This window comes from Melozone crissalis, unplaced genomic scaffold (assembly GCF_028551555.1).
Source record: "Melozone crissalis strain CALT ecotype California unplaced genomic scaffold, PUWL_Pcris_2 ptg000019l_1, whole genome shotgun sequence".
In the NCBI taxonomy this organism is placed as follows: Eukaryota; Metazoa; Chordata; class Aves; order Passeriformes; family Passerellidae; genus Melozone; species Melozone crissalis.
In genome coordinates, this window is record NW_026535797.1 from 14343731 (window position 1) to 14368183 (window position 24453).

General features: G+C 62.9%; 5 protein-coding genes across 5 annotated transcripts; 4 read left to right on the forward strand and 1 right to left on the reverse strand.

The window, feature by feature from the left end:
• Nucleotides 1-66: 66 nt before the first annotated feature.
• On the forward strand, nt 67-4806 carry UBTD1 (ubiquitin domain containing 1). The gene is made up of 3 exons (XM_054277112.1): nt 67-147; nt 3906-4133; nt 4350-4806. Exons 1-3 carry the CDS (start codon nt 78-80, stop codon nt 4733-4735), a joined length of 684 nt encoding a protein of 227 aa, XP_054133087.1. The 5' UTR covers nt 67-77; the 3' UTR covers nt 4736-4806.
• A 1191-nt stretch (nt 4807-5997) lies between these two features.
• On the forward strand, nt 5998-9063 carry ANKRD2 (ankyrin repeat domain 2). The gene is made up of 9 exons (XM_054277051.1): nt 5998-6554; nt 6938-7051; nt 7131-7292; nt 7478-7585; nt 7759-7857; nt 8087-8185; nt 8321-8419; nt 8691-8789; nt 8877-9063. Exons 1-9 carry the CDS (start codon nt 6486-6488, stop codon nt 8979-8981), a joined length of 954 nt encoding a protein of 317 aa, XP_054133026.1. The 5' UTR covers nt 5998-6485; the 3' UTR covers nt 8982-9063.
• An 809-nt stretch (nt 9064-9872) lies between these two features.
• HOGA1 (4-hydroxy-2-oxoglutarate aldolase 1) lies at nt 9873-12671 on the forward strand. Its single transcript, XM_054277327.1, has 7 exons — nt 9873-10101; nt 10679-10807; nt 10895-11022; nt 11120-11254; nt 11427-11523; nt 11662-11795; nt 12377-12671. Exons 1-7 carry the CDS (start codon nt 9873-9875, stop codon nt 12524-12526), a joined length of 1002 nt encoding a protein of 333 aa, XP_054133302.1. The 3' UTR covers nt 12527-12671.
• Nucleotides 12672-12857: 186 nt separating this feature from the next.
• MORN4 (MORN repeat containing 4) lies at nt 12858-16442 on the reverse strand. The gene is made up of 5 exons (XM_054276980.1): nt 16372-16442; nt 14631-14728; nt 14390-14504; nt 14195-14304; nt 12858-14080 (listed from the first exon to the last, which is right to left on the reverse strand). Exons 2-5 carry the CDS (start codon nt 14695-14697, stop codon nt 13932-13934), a joined length of 441 nt encoding a protein of 146 aa, XP_054132955.1. The 5' UTR covers nt 14698-14728; nt 16372-16442; the 3' UTR covers nt 12858-13931.
• A 548-nt stretch (nt 16443-16990) lies between these two features.
• Nucleotides 16991-24325, forward strand: PI4K2A (phosphatidylinositol 4-kinase type 2 alpha). Its single transcript, XM_054276863.1, has 9 exons — nt 16991-17383; nt 19946-20146; nt 20386-20517; nt 20602-20755; nt 21328-21389; nt 21816-21915; nt 22179-22312; nt 22602-22661; nt 22783-24325. The coding sequence occupies exons 1-9, from the start codon at nt 16991-16993 to the stop codon at nt 22942-22944; spliced, it is 1398 nt and encodes a 465-aa protein (XP_054132838.1). The 3' UTR covers nt 22945-24325.
• Nucleotides 24326-24453: the final 128 nt, after the last annotated feature.

Genomic DNA, 24453 nt, shown 5'->3' on the forward strand with positions numbered 1-24453 from the left:
CGGGCCCCGCGCGCACGGGCGGGCGCAGCGCGGAGCCGGCGCGGCCCCGATGCCGAGCGCCGCCGGTCGGCCCCGCCATGGGCGGCTGCGTGGGGCGGCAGCGCCGGGAGCGGCCCGCCGCCGGCGGCAACACCCGCAAGCGAGCAGGTGAGCGGGGGTCGTCCGGGCTGGGCACCCCCGCGATCGCGGGCACTGGGGCGGGGGGTCCCGTGTCCCCCTGGGGGTGGCGCGGGAGGAACGTGGGCACCGGAGGGGCGCAGTTCGCCATGGGACAGCTCCCCCCTCGCACAACCCCGGAACCGCTCTGTGCCCTCGGGGTTCCTGGACGCCGGGGATCCCGGTTCGGTGCGCGGCCTCGGGAGCGGACAGGAACCGCGGCTCCCGTCCCGGTGCCCCGGAGGCTGTGCGGGGTGAGGGCTGCTCGTGTAGCCGAGCCCTGCCGGTTCCCGGCTCCTCCCGGGAAGTGCTGTCCTGGCAGGACTGCAGGGTGGCGGATGCCCCGCTCCGGGCTCGGCAGCGTGCCCCGCGCGGCTCGGCGCGTCCTGCGAACGGCCGGGTCCTGCCCGCTCGCGGTCCGGGCTGTCCCGCACACCGGCGAGCGCCGCCGCCTCCGCGCTGCCCCGGGGCTCCGGGAGGTGCGGCCGGGGCAGGGAGCGGCTGCGCCGGTCCGGGGAGCGGCGGCGGGGCTGGTGCGACCCCCCGGAGTTACCGGTAGCCGAACCCCCGGGTGCCGTGAGGCGCTTCCCCGTGATGCCGTGCCGGAGGGTCCTGGAGGCCGCGGGGATGGGTACGGCGGAGTTTTGGCGGAGAAGCCGTGGGCTGGTAGGATGAATCACGCCTTTCCCTTGCCGCCTCCCCGGCCGGTGCCGTCGCAGCCGGTAATTACCGTGTTTATGGCAGAGCGGTAGTGGGCGGCGGAGAGGAGGGGCAGGAAGCGTGCGCTCGGGACGGGACGCCCCGGCCCCCGCCCGCAGCTGGGATCAGGGTGCGAGGGAAGGGCGCTTTCTGTGGGACGGGGCTCGCCACTCCGGCAGAACTTGCGGGGGGCCGTGGCTGCCGGGCCAGGCTGTGCCCGTGCCGTGGGCAGCCGCCTCCGCCGTGCGGGGCTCCCGATGTGCCAGCCTGCCCCGGGGATGCCCTGCTGGTACGGACTGGGGTGATAGCTGCCCCACCCCGACTCACCTTGCCCCCCAGGAGTGCCTTCTTGAGAGTATCGGTGAAGCCTGGGGTTCCTGGCTGACTGTTCCCTCAGCTTGGTGGGATGCGGGGCCATTGTCGTTGCCTTGTGGCTCAGGCTGCTTGTGATGGGGGTGAGGTCAGATCCCAACATCTGGATCTGTGTGATCCCCTCCCATGCCAGGTAACAGCTGGCTGCAGAGCCTGCGTCTCCATCCCCTTGGAGATGCTGGGATGGCTCATGGTCCCTTCCTGGTATACTGCTGGAGTCGCTGCTGCTTTCTTCCACTGTGTGCCTTCCTGGGGGAGCAGGGCTGTCCCTTGTGCCAGGTGCCCTGGCTGGTTCCTGCCTTTGGGTTCCACCAGCCCATGGGAGCTGCTCAGCAGCTGGTGGGGGATGAAGCAAGGCTACAGCTGCTCTCACCAGCAGTAAGGGGACATGCCCTGTGCCAGCAGGTCCCAGTACACGAGGACCTACCATCAGTGGGGAGGGGGCCTCTGCCTGCCCACCCCTGCTGCCACAGGGGCCCTGCTAAGCAGCCCACCTGCCTGGCCAGCTCCTGCCCTGGCTGGGGCTTGTTGTGAGCCCCTGTGGAAGGGTCCTTTGAGGACTCCCGGCAGCAGGTGACAGCATTGTCCCTGGGGTGAGCAGCTTGCCACAGCAGGAGCTGGGGATGCCCATGGCATGCAGCATCCCAGCCCTGCCTGGCTCAGGAGTGGACCAGCCAGCACGGCTGGCAGCAGTGGTGTGTGCCTTCTGGGGACATCTTCTCTGGGGCCCCCAGGACATGTCAGCTGGGGCTGCCTAAGGCTCCTGCAGGCAGGGAAGCCTTTGGGTCACATCCTCCTGCCCGGGGGTCCCTCAGCAGGGCACTGTGGGGGCTGAGCCACGGGCAGGGTGCTGCAGGCACAGGGCAGCAGGAGCAGGCTGCCAGCCAGATCCTGTTGGCTCAAGGCCGGGCACAGCGAGCGGATGGACCTGTCTGGTGGTGCTGCCGTGGAGAGTTGCACAAGGGGCTAGGAATAGAGCAGCAGGAGGTGATTAGAAGGTGCAGGCCCAGCTGGGTGGTAGCAATAAATAGACTAGGCTTAAGCCCCTGCCTACCTGGGCAAGGCTGCTGGGCATGTCTGTACACACGAGGCAGCCACAGCCTGTCCCTGCTCCCTGCCACAGCCAACCCCCCCACACAGCTCCAGTCCTGCTGCCTCTCCTGGGCCAGCTTCTTCCCTTTGTTGCAAGCAGAGCTGGGGGAACGGTGCTGACTGGGAGTGCTGGCCAGGATTCCTGGCTGTGAGAACATGAGCCCCAGCCTGGTGGCCACAGCAGCGTGGGGACATGATCCCGGACATGTCCTTCAGGCTGGCTGTGGACACTTCTCTGCTGCCCTCCTGGGACAGGTGTTGCCTCTGACCTTGCCATGTCCTGTGGTGCTGCAAATCCCTGTGGCCCAGCACGGTGACTGCTGAATCGGCAGTGCCGGCTGCAGCCAGCTGCCCTTGCTGCTCCGGGCATGTGGGCAGGATGCTGCCTGCCAGGGATGCTCAGTGCCCAGCCCCAGGGTAGCTGAGCCCCTGTGCCCCTTGGGGACCCCTGAGGTGGGTGCTGCTGGGAGGCAGATGTCACGCTGGCTCCAGTGGTCTTGGGCAGGGTGAGGCAGGGCTGGTACAGTTGAAAAGGTCACATAGTGCTGTGTGTCAGCACACACTTGCTCAGGAGCAGCTGCCTGGGGAACTTGGCTCAGCCACAGCTGGCGGTGGTGGCTGTCTCCAGTGGCTGGGGTGTGTGGCATCACCTTGCCTGGCAGGTCACTGTGTGGGCACAGGCATCTTCCTGCCCAGCTGGAGCCTCACTTTCCCCTCATCCTGTCCCCACAGGAGGGGCGCTGCCTGGCCAGCTCAGGGAGCGGGGTGGCAGGAAGGAGCTGTTATCATTCATTGTCCCCAGCTCAGCTGGGAGTGACAACAACTCCTTCCTGCCCCACGTGTCCGGCCTGGCTGTGGGACCGGCGTGAGAGGGCTGTTCCCACAGGGCCACAGCCCAGTGTAGGGAGGGCTTGGTGATCTGGGACTGGCATTGGGGTGGCTCAGATCCCTGGGCAGTGCTGGCTGCTGAAGGTCTGTGGGGATGTGGCTAGGGGCTGTTTTGGGGAGAGCCAGCTCAGTTCAGCCCGTTGCTGGGGCACCTGCAGTCTGGCAGCGATGCCCTCTGTGCCCCTGGTGCCCAGGACGCTGTGTGCCTGCTGTCCTGCCTGCAGCTGGTCCCTGTCATCCCAGGGTGGGCAGAGGGGACAGTGAAGTCCTAACCCCCCTTTGCTGCAGCTCAGCCTTTGTAATCCCCTTCTCGTTCCGACTCACCAGCTTATTTCCTGGCTAATTCCCCAAGCTATAAATACTGCACTGCCTCAGAGGGCCCCGAGGCCCTTTGGCTACCCTAAGGGGCAGCGGCTGGTCCCCCAAGCAAGGATGCAAGAGCCCTTGTCCCCCCCGGGGGCAAAGGGTGTCACTTGAGGGAGCAACTGCCATAGGGCCAGTGGGATCTTGGGCCAGGCTTGCTTAGGCCAGTTACCCCTGGCTACATTGGGGGCTGTTGTTCACTGGACAGGGTGATCCCTCAGACCCTTGCTGGGGTGCAGGAGGTCTCCAGGAAGAACCTGTGGTTGTGGGGAGGTGGGGGGCTCAGGACCTGAGAGGAAACCCTGTCCTTTGGCTGAGTATCCCCCTGTCTGCAGGCCGCAATGAGCCCCTGAAGAAGGAGTGTCCCAAGTGGAAGAGTGACTACCCCATGACAGACGGGCAGCTGCGCAGCAAGCGGGATGAGTTTTGGGACACAGCACCAGCCTTTGAAGGCCGCAAGGAGATCTGGGATGCCCTGAAGGCGGCTGCCTATGCTGTAGAAGCCAATGACCACAGCCTGGCCCAGGCCATCCTCGATGGAGCCAGCATCACCCTGCCCCATGGTGAGGGTCAGCACTGGGGGTTTGGGTGGGGTGTGTGCTGAATGTCCCATATCTGGGCACATGGGGTCCCAGGCTGGAGTAGAAAGGGGCTCCCACCTGCCATCCAGAGCCAAGGCGAGAAACGCAGGCTGTGCCATGCTGCTTGAGGTGTCCCTGTCCCCATCTGAGTGGTCCATGGGGATGCCCACCCTTAGCATCTTATCCTGCTGTCCCCAGGGTCCCTGACGGAGTGCTATGATGAGCTGGGCAACCGGTACCAGCTGCCCGTCTACTGCCTGGCACCCCCGGTCAACCTGATCCTGGAGCGGAGCGAGGAGGAGGCGGTGGAGCCGGCCGAGCCGCCGCCCCACGCCCGGCGGGAGTTCACGCTCAAGGTGCGCCTCTCCACCGGCAAGGACCTGCGCCTCAGCGCCAGCATGAGCGACACCATTGGGCAGCTGAAGAAGCAGCTGCAGGCACAGGAGGGCATTGACCTGGCCTGGCAGCGCTGGTTCTTCTCAGGCAAGCTGCTCACCGACCGCACGCGACTGCAGGAGACCAAGATCCAGAAGGATTTTGTTGTGCAAGTGATTGTCAACCAGCCCCTTCCACCCAGGAACTGAGCCACCCCCTGCTGATTGAGGGGAGAGGGCAGGGGGCTGGGGGATGTGGTACCTCTGGGGGTTCCCTGTGCTGTGTTCTGGCCCATCTGGAGCTGCTCCTGCTCCCCCCTGAGGCTGCCACACAGGTGACCCCCCCAGGAAGGTGTGCATGGGGCTGTGCCACCACGGTGGCTCCCCTTGGCTGGGGACACGGGCAGGCGCCGTGTTTGCTGAAGGAGGTTCGAGACCAAACGTCTCTGGGGCTGGGGCTCCTCTGCCAGGCTGTGCCGGCAGGGAGAGGCTGTGACCCACTGGGCTCTGGCTTCCCCCTGGCCTGGAGACCCGTGGGGTGCTGGGCTGGGTGGAGATGTCTCCCCTCTGTACATAGTCTGTATTTATCAATAAAGCCTTTTCATCCTTCCTCTGGCCTTGGGGACAGGCTGGAGGGGGCTGTGACCCATAGCCATGGGTGCTCCCTGTGCCTGTCCTGTATCTGCTCCCATGTCAGAATGGGCACAGGGTGGTCAAGGGTAGCCTGGACACCCTGGTTCTGCTCCCTAGTGCCACCCTGAGCCTGTCCTGCCAGCCCTGGCTGTTTGCTTGCCAGGACCCTTCCCCTGCATTGTCCCATTGTCATCCCAGCTGCTTAGTGTGGGGTCGCCACTTCCCTTTCCTGGTGCTTCCCCTCTGGAGGTTTAAGCTTGTGTCTGCCCTTGAGCTAGGTGGGACAGTCCATGGAGGGGAACAGTGCAAGACTACCTTTACAGCCACCATGGCCTGTCACACCCATGGGACAGGGCACCCCAGGATGGCCCTGGGAGCTGCCCAGGAGGGTGACAGTGACGTGTAGCTGTCCCTCCCTCCCCCAGGTCCTGTGCTGGTGGATGGTGCCCAGCGCATTAACTGTCCCTGCACAAGGCAGTGTTTGCCTCACCTTACAAGGGGGGAGTTCTCAGGAGGGTTGAACAATGTTCCTGCTGCCGGGAATAGCTGCCAGCTCTGCCTGTTGGCCCCACGTGAAGCCACTCCTGCTGCCAGCCTGCCATGTGCTGTGGGGGAGGCCAGGCAGCCTTGGGGACCCTGGCAGGGCTGCTCAGAATGTTCCACACCTGAGGTCATCCTCTAAAGCAGCACACAGGGGCCGTGACTCCTGGCATCCCCTGCTGCCTGCTGCTGCTGAGAGACTTGAGAGGACCCATTGCCTCCCTTTGGGGTGGGCAGGCCCCCCCCCCCCCCCCCCCAGGCCCCCACACAGCCCAAGGTGCCAGGGAACCTCAGGCAATGTTGGTGGCTGCTACAGCATCTGACTGGATAGAGATGGGAGCCCTGGGAGCATCTTACTTGCCCAGGGTGGGTGGCACAGGCATAGGTGCCATGCCTATGGGATGACCCTGGATCATGTCCCTGTAGTGCTGAGCCTCTCTTGACTGGCTGTCACAGGTTCTGCACACCGCAGCTCCCCATAACAAGCACAGATGTCCTGGTCAACCCAGGGTGTGGGGGGGGGCCTCTTTAGGAGAGTGTGGGGCTGGAGAGGTGAGTCAGGGCCAGAAAGCAGGAGGGTGAGCTCATGGCAAAGCTGCCCCAGTCATGTGGAGCAGCCACAGCTGTCAGTGCCCTTGGGCTGTGGGACAGAGAGGCCAGCAGCATAAAGCCCCACAGCCAGCAAAGCCACCGGCAGCACCGGGACACAGGACTGGGAACTCCCTGCCCCTGGTAGCAAGAAGAAGAGGACACATCCAGAGCACAGGACTGTGCACTGCAGGCAGACATGGAGCTGGATGTGGAACGGGCCAAGGAGCTCATCGAGCAGAAGCTGGCAGAGGAGGAGAAGGAGGAGGTGGGTCCACAGGGCAGGGGAGCCCTCCTGGGCTGTAGTAGGAACCCCCATTGTACTCTGTCCATCCTTAGGGACTCGGATGTGAGGAGGCTGGCACCGACCTTGCCATCCTGGGGGATATATGAAGGTGTCCAAGGGCTCTCAGGGGGATCAAGTTCCCAACCCGGCAGCTCTAGCCCATGGGGCAGGACTGAGCAGCCAGCAGCTGCCCAGCTTACCAAGCAGGGTGGGCGGGCAAACCCAAGGGCTGCCAAGCACCCTGCAGACCTCAGCGGCGAGTGGAGCCATGCCCAGAGCCACCTTCCCCAGCAGGCTGAGGATGGAGGCAGTGGGGCTGCTCTGTGCCCAGACAAGACCATGCAGCACCCGCTGTGCCTGTGCAGAAACTCAGAGGAGATGGAGCACGGGAGCCACCGGCCGTGGAGCGGATGAACACACCTGACCTGGAGGAGGAGAAGCACCATGGGCCCAGGAACTGGGGCCTTGAGGCCATCAAGGTGAGTGGGCTGGGCTGCAGGCTGGCCAGGGGTGGCAGGTCACAGACAAATCAAACGGGGCACTGTGTGTGCTTGGCAGGGCCAGGAGAAGGTGCGGAGGAGCTCCATGGATCTGAGGCGGGAGATCATCGACGTGGGGAGCATCCAACGGCTCATCGAGCTGCGCAAGCAGCGCCGGCAGCGCCGGGCAGAGCGGGCAGCCACCCCCGAGCCCGCTCCACCACCTGAGCCCCTGGAGATTGTACGTCAGGCATCCCAATCTGTGGGAGGGGGCTGCTGGGATAGGGGCTGCACCACCCACAGGCCAGCCCCCGGGTCACCCTGCCACCCAGAGACCTTCATGGGGAAGTAGGGCAGGGGGCCCCCATGTTGTCCCCTCTCCTGCACCCCTGTGCTGCCCCAGCCCTGAGCCTGTGCCATTGTCAGGATGGTCCTGTGGAGCCAGAGACCTTCCTGCGAGCTGCTGTCCAGGGCAAGATGCACATCATCGAGAAGTTTCTGGCAGACGGTGGCTCCCCTGACACTTGTGATGAGGTAGCATCCCTGGCAGCCACTGGTTGCCCCCTGTTGCATGCCACCAAGGCCTGCAGCCATGCCCCACCACGCCTGTGGGTGGGCGCTGGGACCCTTGGGACAGGGCTGGAGGTACAACCAGACTGGGCAGGGGAGGATGCCTCTGTCTGCCAATGTGCCACCCTGTCCCCCAGTTCCACCGCACAGCCCTGCACCGCTCCTCGCTGGAGGGACACATGGAAATCCTGCAGAAGCTGCTGGACACTGGGGCCACTGTTGACTTCAGGGACCGGGTGAGGCTGGATTCTGCTTCCAGCTGTGTGCTGGTCTGAGCATCTGGGTGTGTTGCAGCCAGAACTACGGTAGGACTGGGGACCCTGCAGTGGGGCAGTGCTGTCCCCATCACGGAGGTGGCTGCAGGCAGGGCTCTGCCCCTTCAGCTCCAGCACGGGGACCTGCTGGGGCAGGGGACAGGCACAGGGTAGGGGTGTTCCCCACCATGACACAGCACTGTATGTCCAGCTGGACTGCACAGCCGTGCACTGGGCCTGCCGGGGTGGGCACCTGGATGCTGTCAAACTGCTGCAGGACCGCGGGGCAGACCTCAATGTGAAGGACAAGGTGAGCAGGGCAGAGCAGGTCACAGGGCTGTGCCAGGGGCAGGGGCATACCCTGGAGTACCAGAGCTGACCCTCTGTTGGGTTAGCAGCTGTGGGTGCTGATCCCCCCCCTGATGTCCATCTCACCCCCCTCAAGCTGCTCAGCACACCCCTTCACGTGGCCACCCGAACCGGACACCTTGACATCGTGGAGCATCTCATCCACTGTGGGGTGGATATCAATGCCCCAGACAGGGTGAGTGCTGCAGCCATCCAGGCATCACTGCAGGCAACACTGATCCCTCTCCCTTTGCTGACCCCTCCAAGGGCTTCCAGCACCCACAGTGGGGCACATCTGGACATACACACTGCTGCCTCAGGGTGGTTGCAGCCACAACCAGGTCTGGGACAGGAGCGTCCCCCTTGTGTGGAGATTGGTGTGCTGGGGACTGAGGAGCAGTGCTGGGGACAAGCAGAGGGTCCTTGTCCCTGGACCACACTGTCCAGTGAAGCTGTGTCTCTCACAGGAGGGTGACACAGCACTGCATGATGCCACACGGCTCAGTCGCTACAAGATCATCAAAACGCTGATCCTGCATGGGGCTGACATGATGGCCAAGAATGAGGTGAGTGTGTGGGGCCAGCACTGAGGCCATTTCCTGCCCCCATGTTGCACCACCCTGTGCCCAGCCTCTCTGTGCCCACTCTTGCAGGCTGGCAAGACCCCGACAGACCTGGTGCAGCAGTGGCAGGTGGACACACGTCAGGCGCTGGAGACCAAAGAGCAGCCACAAGGGGAGATGGAGGTCCCTGCATGATGGCACCAGGCAGGGACCAGGGGCTGGGCCCAGCTCCAAGGAGCGGGATCCAAACAAAACTTGTCTGTGTCAATAAAAGTCAGCAAAGAGCAGTGTTTGGCTCCAGAGAGCTTTGAGTTTGGGCATCCCAGCGTTGATGGGCCTGGGGAAGCTGAGTTATCTGGGAGCAGGGTTATCTGGCAGTATGATGAGCCCTGCCTCCTCTCACTGGGACTCAAGTATTGGTGACACCAAGTGGTTCAAGGGCAGGACTCCTCGCTGCAGGAGTCCTGATTGCTCACAGTCCTACGAAGTCCCACCTGGGCAAGCTCAGGGAGGAAAAATACATGGAGGACAGCTCAACCTGAGTCCATGTTGTGCTGGAGGCTGGGGCTATGAGAGAGAGCAACAGCTGTACCTGTGCTGGGCAGCCACTCTGTGGGGTTGGATGGCTTCTTGTCCTTCTGCCTTTCCTGCTGCAGCCATCCCCAGGGGACACGTGGTCCCTTTGCACACATGCTGAGTGCAGTGCTCACTGCTCCCTACATGGAACTGTTCACACTCACCCGTTTACGGGAGACCCTACACTGGCAACTGGATCAGGTGATCCCTGACCAAAGCCCTGGGACTGCTTGCAATGCCTGGTCCCTCCCTGGCCTTGCAGCCCAGCCCTGTACGAGGCAGAGGGATGGCTGCCAGGGTTGGCAAGCAGAAGGGAAAGCCACGGCCGCGGTGGCCAAAGCTCACCTGGAGGGGGCTGAGCTCCTTGCAGCCATCTCCTGGAGGGGCAAGAACACCCTGAGCTCATCTGGTGCCACCCCCCATGTCGCCTGCCCAGCGGGGTCGCGGGTCCCTCACGTGCCCCGTCAAACATTAACAGGCGCGGCAGCGGCAGAGGCAGCGGCAGCCACCATGGCCCTCAGCACCGGCCTCACCGCCTCGCTCCGGCCCGCCCTGGCCGCTCTGCGCCGGGCAGCCCCCAGGCACTGCCGGGGCCTCAGCACCCCGCAGGCATCAGAGCCCTCATTCAATCTCGGCGGCATCTTCCCGCCGCTCGCCACCCCTTTCTCGCCCACACAGGAGGTGGACTATGGCCAGCTGGAGGGGAACCTGCGCCGCTACGCCCGCATCCCCTTCCGAGGTAAGCGCTGCCCCCGTCCTCTTCCGTGCCGGCTCCCGCCCGATCCCCGCCTGCCACAGGCTGTGCGGGCAGCCTGCCAGCTTCCCAAGGGTGCTCAGCCTCCGGCTGGACTTTGCTCCGTGGCTGGCACCGCCTCGGGTCACCTACCTGGGGCCCTCTGCACGGCACGTGCCCAGGCACACGAGTGTGCCCTTGCACACCCCCAGCACACGCCAGCACGGGCTTGCACACACGCTCCACACACGTGCAGGCCTGCACACATGCTCCACTCATAGCTGCAGGCTTGAACCTATGCAATGCACTCCCATGCACACTCTGAAAAATTCATGGGATATGTATCTGTTGATTGCCAGGGATGGATAGATGATAGGAGAGGAGCTGCAGCCTCACAAGGATAATCCCCAGTGTCCTTTCTTCTGACCAGGAGGCTGGGACTGCAACGACATAGGCAGGAGAGGGCACACTGTGGGCTGTGGAGCTCTGCCTGGGTGCCAGCAGCAAAGAACGGAGTGAGAGTAATGTGGATCCCTGACAGTCCTGGCACTCTTCTCCTGTCCTCCCCACATTTGTGTTCCAGGGCTGGTGGTGCTGGGCTCCAATGGGGAGTATCCCTACCTGGCGTCCCGTGAGAAGGTGGAGGTGGTGAGCTGCGTGCGCCGGGCTCTGCCCAGGGATCGCCTGCTGCTGGCTGGCTCAGGCTGTGAATGTGAGTGCCTGTGTGGGCAGCGTGGGGGGCAGTGCAGGGCCGTGTGTCCCCCCTGGAGCACCCCTCACCCCTCTGCCTCCTCCCCAGCCACCCAGGCCACCATCGAGCTGACAGTCAGCATGGCAGAGGCGGGGGCTGATGTGGCGCTGGTTGTGACACCCTGCTATTATCGGGGGGCCATGACCACTGCTGCCCTCATCCATCACTACACAGAGGTGAGCCTGTCCAGTGCCTGACAGCCCAGCAGGTTTTCACACGTCCAATGTGTCCCCAGCCCACACTAGCTACTGAAATGTGCCTGGCTGCCTGCAGGTTGGCGACGCATCCCCCATCCCTGTGGTGCTGTACAGTGTCCCTGCCAACACCGGCCTGGACCTGCCCATGGAGGCTGTCACCACCCTGGCTCAGCACTCCAACATCATTGGGATCAAGGACAGCGGTGGGGACGTGAGTGGGGCAGGACTTTCCCAGGGCTGCTTACCACTGAACGTGGACCTAAGCTGGGAATGGGGAACTGGGACCTGCAGCCCTTCCCTGGACCCCAGGGCTGCCCGCAGGCACCCTGCAGCAAGGGGCACGGGGTGATGCCGGCCCCAGGGCATGGCATGTCTCTCCCTAGATCACCCGCATGGGGCTGATGGTCCACAAGACAAGGCAGGAGGATTTCCAGGTGCTGGCAGGATCAGCTGGCTTCCTGCTGGCGAGCTACGCTGTGGGTAAGTGCAGCTGCCCAGACTTGGCTGGGGACACTGCCTGGAGACACTGCCTGGCAGGGGGAGGCAGGCGAGAGACCGGGAGGTGCTGGCTAGGCACAGCACTCTGAGCTGGCTGCCGCAGTGTCCTGGTGTCTCTAGGTGCCTCTGGGGGTGTGTGTGCCCTCGCCAATGTTCTGGGTGACCCACTGTGTCAGCTGGACCACCTGTGCCGCACGGGGCAGTGGCAGGAGGCCCGGGACCTGCAGCACCGCCTCATTGAGCCCAACACAGCGGTGAGCAGGCAGAACCCCATGGCTGCTGAGGGGAGGGGTGCCAGGCCAGGACACAGGCAAAGAATGGAAGTCCCTTGGGCTGCAGGGGGTGGAGGGGTGATTCAGGGGGACAGAATGGCACAGCACCTTGGCCAGTGAGCCAAGACAGGCTGGAGGTGAGAAGGTGGAAAGTGCCAGCCCTGTCATGTTGAGGAACAGCTTGTCCACTGGCACCAGGCAGTGGTGCATGACCCTCCGTGAGAGCCTTGCTGGCTATTTATAGGCAGCAGTGTGTGTGGGGGGAGAGCTGGTCTTTCCTGGGCCCTTCATCCCCTATGGAGTGGCCTGTCCCTGCTGCAGAGCCCAACACACCACAGAGCTCCTGTGTGGAGTCCTGTGTGCATGTGCTCTGCCCCCCACCCCACAGTGGGCACTTCATGGGGTGCTGCAGCCACCTCACTCCCTGCCAGCCTTGCAGCCCCACATGGGGAGGACAGGAGTGATGGCAAGCAAAGCCATGGGAGCAGGGGCTGCACAGCAGAGCCCAGAGATGCTGCCCCATGGGGGCCAGGAAGCCTCCATGCCCTCCCTCCATCCCACAGGTCACCCGCCGGTTTGGCATCCCGGGGCTGAAGAAGGCCATGGAGTGGTTTGGCTACTATGGAGGTCCCTGCCGTGCACCCCTGGCCCCTCTGAGCCCTGCCCAGGTTGAAGAGCTGAGGAGCACCTTCCGTGCCAATGGCTGGCTGTGAGCTGTTCTCCATCTGCCCCTTCCCACACTGGGCAGCTACAGGAGTCAGGGACCCTGGGAACTGGGGACATTCTGGGGACACTGAGGGGTGGCCAGGAGAAGGCTGCCATATTACTCTTCCCTGTTGGACAGGGCTGGACTGGGCAGACTGGGTGGAGGAGGGCAACCCCAAGCCAGCCCCCAGGGACCTGTTGTCTTTGCCTGGGAAGGGGTGGATCTTTGTGCCATGAATAAACCTGCAGTCTCCTCTTTGTGTCTGCAGTCTCTTCTGTGCAAGGCACCCATGCCATCCCTGCTCCCAGCAAAAAAGACATGGCACAGGTGTTTGGCAACATGGTTTACTCAGCTGAGGTCCGTGCAGGCAGCAGCACAAGGCAGGGTCACAGCAAGGCACGGGGCCCGGTGTGGGCAGAGGCTGGCAGGGAGGCACAGCCCCTGCACTGGGCAGTGAGGGCTGCCGGGAGCCCAGTGCCACAGCCAGCCAGACCACACTGGGGGTGAAGGTGAGCATGCAGTGGGGAGGTGAAGGATGCTTGTGGGGGCAAAATGGGGAACTGTGTGCCCCCTGCCTGCCCCGTCACCATACCTCTATCCCCGCTCTGCCCAGGCCTCCTGCTCCAGCCCTGGCACTCCATGCAGCCCTGCTCAGTCCTCACTCCAGGCTCCAGCTGACCCTTCTCCTTGCTCACCATTGCTGCCATCCTCACCAGCGTGCAGCAGATGCACCAGGCTGGGCATTCCCCAGTCGCTCTTGGTGGGGATGTGCTGCTGGTGTTCCCAAGGCAGTGGGTGGATGGGTGGATTGGCACAGGGAGGAGGGGAACACAGCCCATTGGCTGGCCTGAGAGCAGGCTGGGTTCTTTGGGGACACAGTGTCACCGTACCCTGGGCATGCGGGGGGATGGCCAGTCACCCTGAGCTGAGGGTGCAGGCCACAGCATGCCCGGGGTGCCCATCCTGCCTCCAGGACCAGGGCAACAAAGTGAGCCAGGAGCTGCCCCTCTGGGGGCACGTGGTTCAGTCAGCAGCTTCCAGCCAAGGCACCCTGGCAGTGGGGTCAGGGACCAGCCTCTACCCCCCTGCTCCATCCTCTGCAGCTGGCTAGCAGCTGTAGTGGTCCACAGTCTTCCTGGGGGGAAGAGGGGCCAAGCCCCTGCCACCCTGTCCTTCTGCTGCTCCAGCAGGTGCCAGGGCTACAGCCAGAAAGAGAAGGCACCACGGCTGCCCCAGGGCACTTGGGTGGAGAGCGGAGGGTCCCATCCCCTCCAGCGGCAGGGGTTTGGCAGGAGGACGCTTGGAGGGGACGAAGGGCAGGGAGGCACCCAGCAGTGCCACAGCCCTTCTCCAGGGCCAGCCAGTGCCCAAGCAGGGGGTCCCTGCTCTGGTGGGAGGGGATGCAGGCACCCTCACGCTGTCAGGCTGTGGGCAGACTTGGAGGCGCCCTGGGCCCTCTGGATGATGGCCGTGCACTTCTCCCGCCGCAGCAGCTTGTTGTTCTCAAAGAACCCCTCATTGCGGGGCACGCCGTGCGAGCCATCAGGGAAGGTCAGGAGACCTGGGGAGGGGAGGGAAGGGCTGGGAGTGAAGAGGCAGGGAGCTGCACCCACCGGGATGGGGCCAGGGAGGTGCTGGAAGGGGCAGAGCTGAGCAGGGGCCGTGCAGCACTCACCGAAGCCGTACACGCGCCCGCCTTTGAACTCGCCCTCGAAGGTCATGTTGTCACAGCGGGTGAAGACCCCGACGCCATTGAACTTGCCCTGCACAAACTCCCCCTCGTACCTGTGTGGGAGGCTCTCCTGAGGCAGCAGCTCCCCACGGCAAGGGGGAATGCTCGGGGAGGTGCACGCGGGAGCGCCGGGCCCACCTGGAGCCGTCGGAGAAGGTGAGCACGCCGCAGCCGTGGAAGAGCCCGTTCTCAAAGTGCCCCACGTAGGCAGTGCCATCAGCAAACGTCAGCTGCCCGATGCCGTGCCTGCGACCTGGGTGAGAGCAGAAATGGGCAGCACTGGCCAGAGTGGGACCTGCCCCAGTGTGGAGCTGGGCAGAAATGTGGGGTTTGTTGTCCCCCAGCACAGGTGGCACCGTTCCCTCCTGCCACATCTCACCTTCTTTCCACTCGCCACGGTACTCCTCCCCGTTGGAGTAGGTGAAGGAGCCTTTGGTGAGGGTCATGGCAACAGCCTCCGGCACAGCAGGAAAAGAGCTGGCAGGGAGAGGCACAGAGAGCTGCTGGGCAGGGAGAGCAGCTCAGCTCGCCCAGAGCCCTTGCATCCCTTGCCTGCCTGCCCTGGGGACAGCACTGCTAGGGCACAGCACAGATGAGGAGGTGAGCACAGCTGCCCTGCCCAGGCTCTGAAACCCCAGCCGCCAGGTTCGGGTTGCTGCCCGCCCCCCTGCAGGGCTCAGGGAGATGTGAGCCCACGGGGGTCACAGCCCTGTGAAATGTGAGTGAGTGGCAGGAAGAGGAGTGTGTCATGAACTGGCTGCCTCCGTCATGGCACTCCAGCAGAATCCCAGAGGTCCTGCACTGTGCAGGCTCAGGCCAGGAGCCATTATGAGCTTTGCTGAGGCAGTTCCAAACAGAAACAAGCATTTTTGAGAGGAGATGGATTTGCTGGATTGTGTTCAGGGGAGTATCTCAGGAGAGGGAACAGAGAGCTTGTGGAGTTTCCAGATTCAGCATCACGAATGGGCAGACCTGGTTTACCCCCAGGGATGACAGGACACTCCTTCCAAGAGGGACAGCAGAGATAGGATCCTGGGGCTTCAGGGCTTTGCTCAGCTACCCAAGCTTTGCAAACCTGCCTGCTAACAGCAAGCATCCCCTGAAGCCCTGCACACCTCGCAGAGCCCTACTTCGCAGCACAGCTCTCGCCAGCACACAGGGAAGGCACCAGAACAGAGACAGCCCCGCAGGTGGGCTGGGCGCTGCCTCTCCAGCAGCTGCCGGTGCAGCTCAGGCAGAGCCAGAGATGGGAAGGGGCTCCCAGCATCCAGGCGGGGTCTATCCGCTCACAGCCGGCTGCACATCACCCAAAAGGTGGGTACCGAACCACATGAAGCAGCAGGACGTGGCAAAACAGCAGCAAAACAAGAACTTGCCAGGGCTTTGTGTCAGAGAAATGGCCCCAGCCCAGGCGAGCAGCGACTGAACAGTGCTCTCTGCTGATGGGAGGCACCGGGAGCGCACCGCCGGCTCCCGCCCTGCAGCCTGCCCAACCGCGCCGGGCGCAGGAGAGGATGCTGCGGCGGGCTGTGACACGGCCAGCACGGCCTGTGACGCTTCAGCCGGAGGACAGCGCTCCAGGAGCACTCCAGCCTGCCCAGGAGCCGGGCCCGCCCGCGCTGGGCTCCCGGTACCCGGAGCCTGCCCCGCGTACCGCGCCCGCCGCAGGGAGGGGCGGCGCGCCCCGCGCAGCCCGGATCGCACAGCGGCCGAGGGGGCACGACCCCGTTGCACCACACCACAGATCCCCGGGCCGAGGCACGGACATACCGCCCGCGCCACGCACCCACGGGGGATGCGCGCACACCCCGCCTGGGCAGCGTGTCCGGGGGCGTGACCGCGCCCATGGGTGATGCACCCACATCCCGCTGTACCGATATCCCGTCGTGTCTCTGTTCCTGTGAGCGATCACCCACACCCCGGTGTGTCCGTGCACCCACACCCCGCCGTGTCCGTGCACCACGGCTGATGCACCCGCACCCCGGTGTGTTCATGCACCCACGGCTGATACACGCACGCCCCATCAGCGGGACGCGCGTGGCGATGCTCACGGGCCCGGTGCGTGCTCAGGAGCGGGGTGGGCGGGGCGGGCGGCGCAGGGACCCGCGGCCCGCGCTCACCTGGCTCCGCGCCGTCCGCCTACACCGCTCCCCAGCAGGTCCCGCCGAGGGGCGGTGGCCGCCACCGCCCCTGCCAGCACCCGCCCCGCCGGGCGGTGCCGCGCCGCCAGCGTCCATCCCCACTCGCCGTTGGCTGTTTCCATGGCAACCGCTAGCAACGCGGCTGCTCATTGGCCAGCTGCGCAGCACGCCCTCGCCGGCCGCCATCTTTGTGTGGGGAAAGAAGCTCTCCGCCGCGGGCGTGGCTGCAGAGGGGCAGTGCCCCCGCCCTGCCGCCATCTTTGTGAAGGGCAGCAATGGGCACGGCCACTCCAGAGCGTCCATCTTTGTGGAGGGCACTGGTGCCAGCCGCCTCGGCGGGGGTGTACCGGGGGCGAAGACACCATGGCCTCCCCGAACGAACGGTTCGAGGCGCGAGAGGTTCCGACCTAGCCCCAGCGGTATCATGTCTGCAGCCGCGCCCGCGGCTCCGGCCGCAGCGGCCGGGTTGGGCGTGACGCGACGTGGGGCGGGGCAGCCAATGGGGTGCGGCGGGGGGCGGAGCAGCCCCTGGGGCGCCGTGACGCGGTCGGAACCGGAAGCGGCGGCAGCGGTACGGCGGGGCCGGGCGGGCGGCGCGATGGACGAGACGAGCCCGCTGGTGTCGCCGGAGAGGGCGCAGGGCCCCGACTACGGGCTGCCGGGGGGTGCCGTGCGCGCCCTCCCGCCCGCTGCGCCCCCGCCGCCCTCCCCTCCCGGCTCCCCCGGTGGCCGCGACCGCGAGCGGCAGCCGCTGCTGGAGCGCGGGGCGCGGGGCCCGGCGGCGGCGCAGGCCCAGGCGCAGGCCCAGGCGGCGGCGGCGGCAGCGGCGGCGGCAGCGGCGGCCGCGCAGCGGGAGCGCAACGACTTCCCCGAGGATCCCGAGTTTGCCGACGTGGTGCGGCGGGCTGAGCTGGCCAGCGAGCGCGGCATCTTCCCCGAGCGCATCTCGCAGGGCTCCAGCGGCAGCTACTTCGTGAAGGACCCGCAGGGGGTGAGCTGGGCCCGGCCCCGCGCGGCCGACCCCGGGGTGGTGGTGCCGCCCCCGTAGCTCCGGAGGCCCGTGCGCTGAGCGGCACCGGCCGGGAGCGGGACGCTGGGAGGGCTGCTAGGAGCGACCGGAGAGGGTGTGAGCCTCCCCGGGGAGAAGTACAGCGGGAGCAGCAGCGAGAGTGCGGGGCAGCAGTGTCCAAGTGCTGATTGAACCTCTTCTGCGGCTTTGTGCCCAAAGAGGAAGGGTCACCCCCTCCCACGGGCCCGTGCATCGGCATCTGAACACAGTGACTCCAGCCCCAGGGCTGTGACTCTGTGGGCTGAGCTGGTTTTGGCCTGTTGTTTGAACTGAGCGAGATGTCTTCTCTGTGGCTGCGTGGTTGGTATAGGGAAGACAAAGTCCTTGGCATGTGGCTGGTCCCCTATAGACCTGGTGGGCTGTGTGGCAGCCGTCTTTGTGCCACTGACCGGATGAGTGTGCAGCACAGGCTGGCTTGTCTTGTGACCTGCTGCTCCCTGCCCAATTACTTGAGCTCTTGCTCTTTCCTGTGGCTCCCTTGCCACGTGTGTGCTGGGCTGCTTCCAGGGAATCAGGAGTGAGCTCTGTGGTCTCTGATGTGTCCTAGTTTTTCCTCTCTGGGTGAAAGCCGGCTCCTGGAAGCTGTTGCAGGCAGTTCCCAGCTCACCTGATGGCATGTGTGGAAATATTCGTTTGTGCCACGGGCCAGCTCCCTCCTATTGCCCAATATGAGACCTGGAGTGGGCAGCCAGATGAGCTACTTGGGGATTGCAGGCTGGAGGCTGCCTGGCTGTAGGAGACCAAAACTCAAGGATGGCTGCTGGAGCATGAGTGTGAGAAGTCAGAGTCTGTGTACTGCTGGTGCTGTCAGCTGGCAGGTCCCCCAGATTATCCTGCTGCCAGCAAATGTGGTGTGTGACTGGTTGCTGTGATTGCTGCCCAGGGTTACCAAAAACATCCCACTGCTGGCACGGGAGAGAGTGCAGCATGTAGATATTGTGAGCAGCAGGAGGAAGATATTGGGGGGGAAACTTTCTTCTTTGATTATTTCCCTTGAGGCTACTGAGGCCTGAGCCATTCCAGGGCTGTGCTGCCCAGCCCCAGTGGTTATGATCACCCCACTGCCAGCTGCTCCCCTGAGCTGGCTGGGCTCTCTCTGCCTTGCTGCTGGCACCAGGCAGACCTGTTTTCCCTGTCAGTGCTGCTCTCGGCACGGCTCTGTCTGGAAAGGGATGCTGTGCTGCCAGGCCTCTACTGTCTGCTTCCATGCTGTCCCTGTCTGCCTGGGCCTTGTTCTGCTGGACTGGTTCCATGGAGCACAGCGCTTCATGCTGCTCCTGACAGGCCTCTTTGTGGGCTTACATCCAAACATGGATATATTGGATATATTGACAGTCGTGTGACAGCCGTGTGGGGCTGGTGCGGGGATTGCCTTCCTGCCTGCCTAGGGCAAGTGGGGCTCCACCATGTGATCTGGACATGGCTCAAGTGATCCTCTTCCGTCAAACCCTCCCCTTCTGTCTTCCTGGTGGACAGAGCCTTGGCTCTGCTTGCTCTGGCCTGGCTTTTGGCCCCTGAGATTGCATTAAGGTTCCCTGCTGGAGCACTGGGACTCATGTTCTACTTCCACATTCTGGCAGGAGCTCAGCTTGGGGAAGTGGTGCCCACTCAGACCAGGGCTAGCAGTGGCCATGGGGAGAAGGCCTGGTTGCATGTGATGCTGAGTCACTCCAGAGCAGGGACTGCCATCCCCCAGGGATGCCTGACTTGTGGGGACAGGTGGCCTTGCTCCTGTCCCAGCCCTTCTCTCGTCTGTGTGCCATGGCAGTGCTGGCTCAGTGGTGGTGCAGTGCCCTGCACAAGGCTTCTGTGCCCTCTGCAGCAGGGGGATATCTACACTGCTGTCCCCACTGCTGGGTTGGCATGTGTGTGAGGCTGGGTTGAGGGGCTGGGAGTGCCGCTGGTACCAGCTGGTGGCTGGTTTGGGGCTGCCTGTGCCCTCTTGTCCACAGTGTATCCAGAGAGTCAGCCCTTCTGCTGGACTCCCCAGCACAGAGCCCTGGCTCCTCAGGGGTCCTGCAGGTGCTTGGCTGTTGTGGTCCTTTTCCTCTGGTCAGTTTGGGATCAGCTCTGTTCCATGGATTTTTGAGCCAGGGCAGGGATTGCTATCCTGTCCCTTTCCTGTGTGAACATAATGACCAACGATGAGCTCTCCCCCGCCATCCAAAGGTCACTGGGATGAGACTGATGTGTTTACCAGGAGACTGCATCATCATTGGTGTTTTTTGGGACTCCTGTTGGGTATAAAGGTCTCTGGGCAGCACTCTGCTCTTGTGGGATGGGATACTGGCTGGAGAGGGCTTCTTCCCAGCTCTGGGTACCTCCCTCCTGGGAGCTGTGGAATTTTGCCTGATCCCAGGAGGCTGGTTATTGTCCTAATGAGGGGCAGTTCTGGACCTGTTCCTTAGTATCCCTGCTGTGGGCTGAGAAAAGTGTCCCAGCTCTGCCAGTTCCTGGACTCAGTCTCTTTTCTCCCACTCACAGAAAATCATTGGCGTCTTCAAGCCCAAGAATGAGGAGCCCTATGGACAGCTGAACCCCAAGTGGACCAAGTGGCTGCAGAAGTTGTGCTGCCCATGCTGCTTTGGGAGAGACTGCCTTGTCCTGAACCAGGGCTACCTGTCAGAGGCAGGTGCCAGCCTGGTAGACCAGAAACTGGAACTCAACATTGTTCCCCGCACAAAGGTGAGGGGACAGCTGCTGGGAGCTTCTTCTGGGGAGGCTTTTGTGTGCTTCCACACAGCTCTGCTTGCACCTTATCTTGTGCACTGCTGGCCTAGGAGATTGAGTGCTCTAGAGTAGGACTGTCCCTGCTCAAACCATGGGGATCCTTGTGCTGGGCAGAGCTCTGGGAAATGCTGTGTCTTTTTGGGCAGTCCTGTGATTTGCCAGAGGCCCCTCTGACTGTGCTCATGTCCCTGCAGGTGGTGTATCTGGCCAGTGAGACCTTTAACTACAGTGCCATTGACAGGGTGAAGTCCCGAGGAAAGAGGCTGGCCCTGGAGAAGGTGCCGAAGGTTGGCCAGCGCTTCAACCGCATTGGTCTGCCACCCAAGGTAGGGCTGCCAGCCCCCATGCCTGCCTGTTAGCCCCTCCCTGGCCTCCGTGGCCTTGTGTAATGCAGCCTGTCCTTGCCTCAGGTGGGCTCCTTCCAGCTCTTTGTGGAAGGCTACAAGGATGCAGACTACTGGCTGCGGCGCTTTGAAGCCGAGCCGCTCCCGGAGAACACAAATCGGCAGCTGCTGCTGCAGTTCGAGCGGCTGGTGGTGCTGGACTACATCATCAGGAACACAGGTAGGGCCAGCTGCCTGCCATGGATGCTGCTGCTCCTTCATGTCCTACCATGCTGGAGAAGGGGGAGGGAGATAGGGTCTCCATGGCTTTTCCCTGCACCTGAAACTCCTCTCCCCTCAGCTGCTGCCGGGTGACATCTGCCTCTAGGCAGAGTGCAGCTGCTGGGCTGCTCACCACCTGAGGCTCTGGCTGCTGGCCAGTTTACTGGCAGATCTGTATCTACCATGGTGCTCAGGTGAAAGTTTGCCAACTGTGAGGATCCAGGGACATCCAGAAATCCAGCACCTAAGTGTGCCCCTGTATATCCCATTTCACATCGTGTTCCTGAGTTTCTGCTAGGCTGGAAGGGATTGAGGTTGCACTCTGGGGCTTGCAGGCTGACCTTTCTCTTGGGAGCTGGCACTTCTAGAGCTGTCTGTGAGGGGCTTGATGTGGCTTCCCATGACTGCAGCACTGGGAGTTAGTGCCTAAAATGTGTCTGTCTCACTTTTGGGTCAGAGGAGGAATAGTCTTCTGCCCAACCTGGTGCGGGAGGCCCTGGTGGTGACACAGCTGGTTTTATCTCCCTGCAGATCGGGGCAATGACAACTGGCTCATCAAGTATGACTGTCCCCTGGACAGCGCGGGCATGCGGGTGAGTGGCTGCTCCTGGGCAGGGGCAACACAGGGACTCTACTTCTGGAAGCTGCCAGTTTGGCAGGCAGGACAGGAATTTCCCATCTGCTTTGGGTTTCCAAGTGTGTTGAGGCCTTATCTTGTCTGCTGGGCCTTTTGTTACCATTTGTGTTCGTGACTTGTGGCCTAGTGGGACTTTGTGAGGATGCAGCTGAACTCTGTGGGGGAAACTGGTGTTGCTGGACCTTGGAGTGAGGCCTGGGGGGGAAACAGCCTTGTCCCCCTACCCACCCAAAGCAGTCTTTGTCTTCCTGTGGTTAAGGTGCCATGCTACAGGCAAGAGGCTGCTGTGCCTCTGTGGTAGCCAGGGTGGGGCTGAAGGGAGTAGGAGAAGGACTGTTCCTGCTGGGAGGACTTCCTTGTGACATGCTTCACTTCCTTCCAGGACAGCGACTGGGTGGTGGTGAAGGAGCCCATCATCAAGCTGGCTGCTATAGACAACGGTTTGGCCTTTCCCTTGAAACACCCGGACTCCTGGAGAGCATGTGAGTCCCCCAGGCTATGCCAAGGCACCATGGCAAGCTGCACAACTCCATGCTTGGGCATCCTTTCCAAGGATTGTAGAGGAGAGGGCTAGGGCTAGGCTAGAACCTCTGCAACTTGTGGGTTCATGGGCAGCTCCTCAGCAGAGACTGCAGAAGGAAGATGCTGGACCCTGTGTCCCAGATGCAGGGAAGCTGGCACCCAGGGGCACGTGGCACCATGCATTGCATTCCCCAGTTCTAATGTTTCTTGCTTTCTTCCACAGATCCGTTCTACTGGGCATGGCTGCCCCAGGCCAAAATCCCCTTTTCACAGGAGATCAAGGACCTGATTCTTCCCAAGATTTCAGACCCCAACTTTGTCAAGGACCTGGAGGAAGATCTGTATGAGCTCTTCAAGGTGAGCTGGAGGAGTGGGTGAAGATGATGTGGGAGGAGGAAAAGCAGGAGTCGTATTGGGGAACTCCCTGTCAAGGTTGCAGGGAGAGAGGTCGTCAAGCTCCTGACAATGTTTCTGGGCTGAGACACAGCAGGGTTATCCTTCTGCCAGAAGCTGAAGATTCAATGTGGGAGAAGCAGGAAACCCATGGGACAGGACAGGGGTATGGCTTACTTGGGGAATAGGCATCTTGTTGACTGCATGAAGCAGTGGGTGGATCTCATTGTGTTCTTTGCTGTCTCTCTTGCAGAAAGACCCTGGCTTTGACAGGGGACAGTTTCACAAGCAGATTGCTGTCATGAGAGGTCAGGTAAGCTGTGCATAGGGAAGACAGACGGATGAGGTGGGAAACCTTGTCCTGCCTTTGCCTGGAGTGGATGCTCTCTGTTGCTCAGGCAAGGCAGCTCAGGCATTGCTGTTGTGCCATACAGATTCTGAACCTGACTCAGGCGTTGAAGGACGGGAAAAGCCCTCTGCACCTGGTTCAGATGCCGCCCGTGATTGTGGAAACAGCGCGCTCCCACCAGCGCTCCGCCAGCGAGTCCTACACGCAGAGCTTCCAGAGCCGGAAGCCTTTCTTCTCATGGTGGTAGCTGCGGGAGCCGTGGGCAGGGCTTGGCCACCTCGGACTAGCACTGCGAGAGGAGCTGGGCCACTGCTGCCTCCTGTGGCTGGGACTCGACCTTCAGGGTAGAGCGAGCAGATGCGACTGGAGGAACCTGCAGCTGAACTGGAGGAGCCAGGCAGATTGGGCACGGTCCCTCCCCAGCTCCATTGGAGCTTGGTGCCCTGCCTGGGGCAGAGGTCAGGGGGAGGTGTGGGAATCTACCAGGAACTGTGGCATGGCTGGGACCCTGCTCCTGCCTCTGTTCCTTGGCCTGCATGCGGTTCTGAGCACCCCTGCTTGGGGCTGGGATGAACGGGCTACCTGAGCCAGGATCCGTCCAGCCCTTTACACCAGCCACTGGCCCTTCTTTTCCCCACCATGCCAGCTGCCAGGCTGGGAAGGCCTTTAGCAGGTGATACCCCCTCCATTTCCCTGAGGGTGTGCTGTATTCCTCCACTGTCCCTCCAGTGCCCCAACCCCGTGCACGCTGCTTTCCTCAGGGGGAGTTCCTGCTGCCCACTGGCATAGCGGGGACCACAATGAGTGGCTGTTCTCTGGCTAGAGGCTCGAGGAAGGGACATAAGAGGGACAACACAGGGGACTGGCTTGGATGCAGTTAGACACTAAGGCAGAAAAGGTGCTGGCTTGTCCATGTGAAGGGCAGGTGGCTTCGCAGAGCCCTCCCATGGGAGCTCTCCCCTTTTGCCCCAGTCCATTTCTCCTGCCTGGGCTCCATAGCTGCTCTCGCTTGACTTTCTTTCCTCTCCTAGCAACCTCCCTGGCTGCTGTGCAGCCAGCATGGTGCCAGCCTTGTCTGTGCCTAGGGACCCTCTGAGGAGCAGGGGTTGCCAGGGAAGGGCTGGAGGGGCTCTTCTGCCACATGGGTGGGAGCACTGGGGGACCAGCATGGACTCCTGGCTGCCCTGGAGCTGACAATCTCGCAGGCCTGCTGTGGGTGGGGAGGCAGGGAGCCCCTCTTACCAGCAGCTGCTGAGCTTGTGTTGTATAAAACAGCACCAGGGCTGCTGCCTGCACCTGCTTGCCTTGAGCTGTGACTTCTCAGGCTGCTGGGGAAAGTCAGTGTTGGGTCTTGCTGTTCTGTTAGCCCACCTTTGGGGAGTGAGAGGGATGAAGGCAGGTGAACCTGGAAGGCAGAGCAGCTGCCTTGTCTCCTGCAATGGGGAGGGGACTCAGCACTGGCTGTGTAAGCACAGAGGGGGCAGCAGTGGAGATCCCAACTCCCCGGCCAGGCCCAGCTGCATTTGACTGACCCAAAATGTATTGTTCTAATGCACTGTAGAAATGTATGTAATGTATTTAAACCATGCAACGGTCTGAATAACAGAGCTGCCATTCAGCTGCCTACATCTGTGCCTCTGCAGCACCCTAGAGCAGGTCGTGGCTCCTCGGCCCATGGCTGGTATCCATGTGTACCTGCACAGGGATGCACTGGCTGCCTGCAGCTGCTGGAGCTGCTGCAGGACAGAGTACCTTT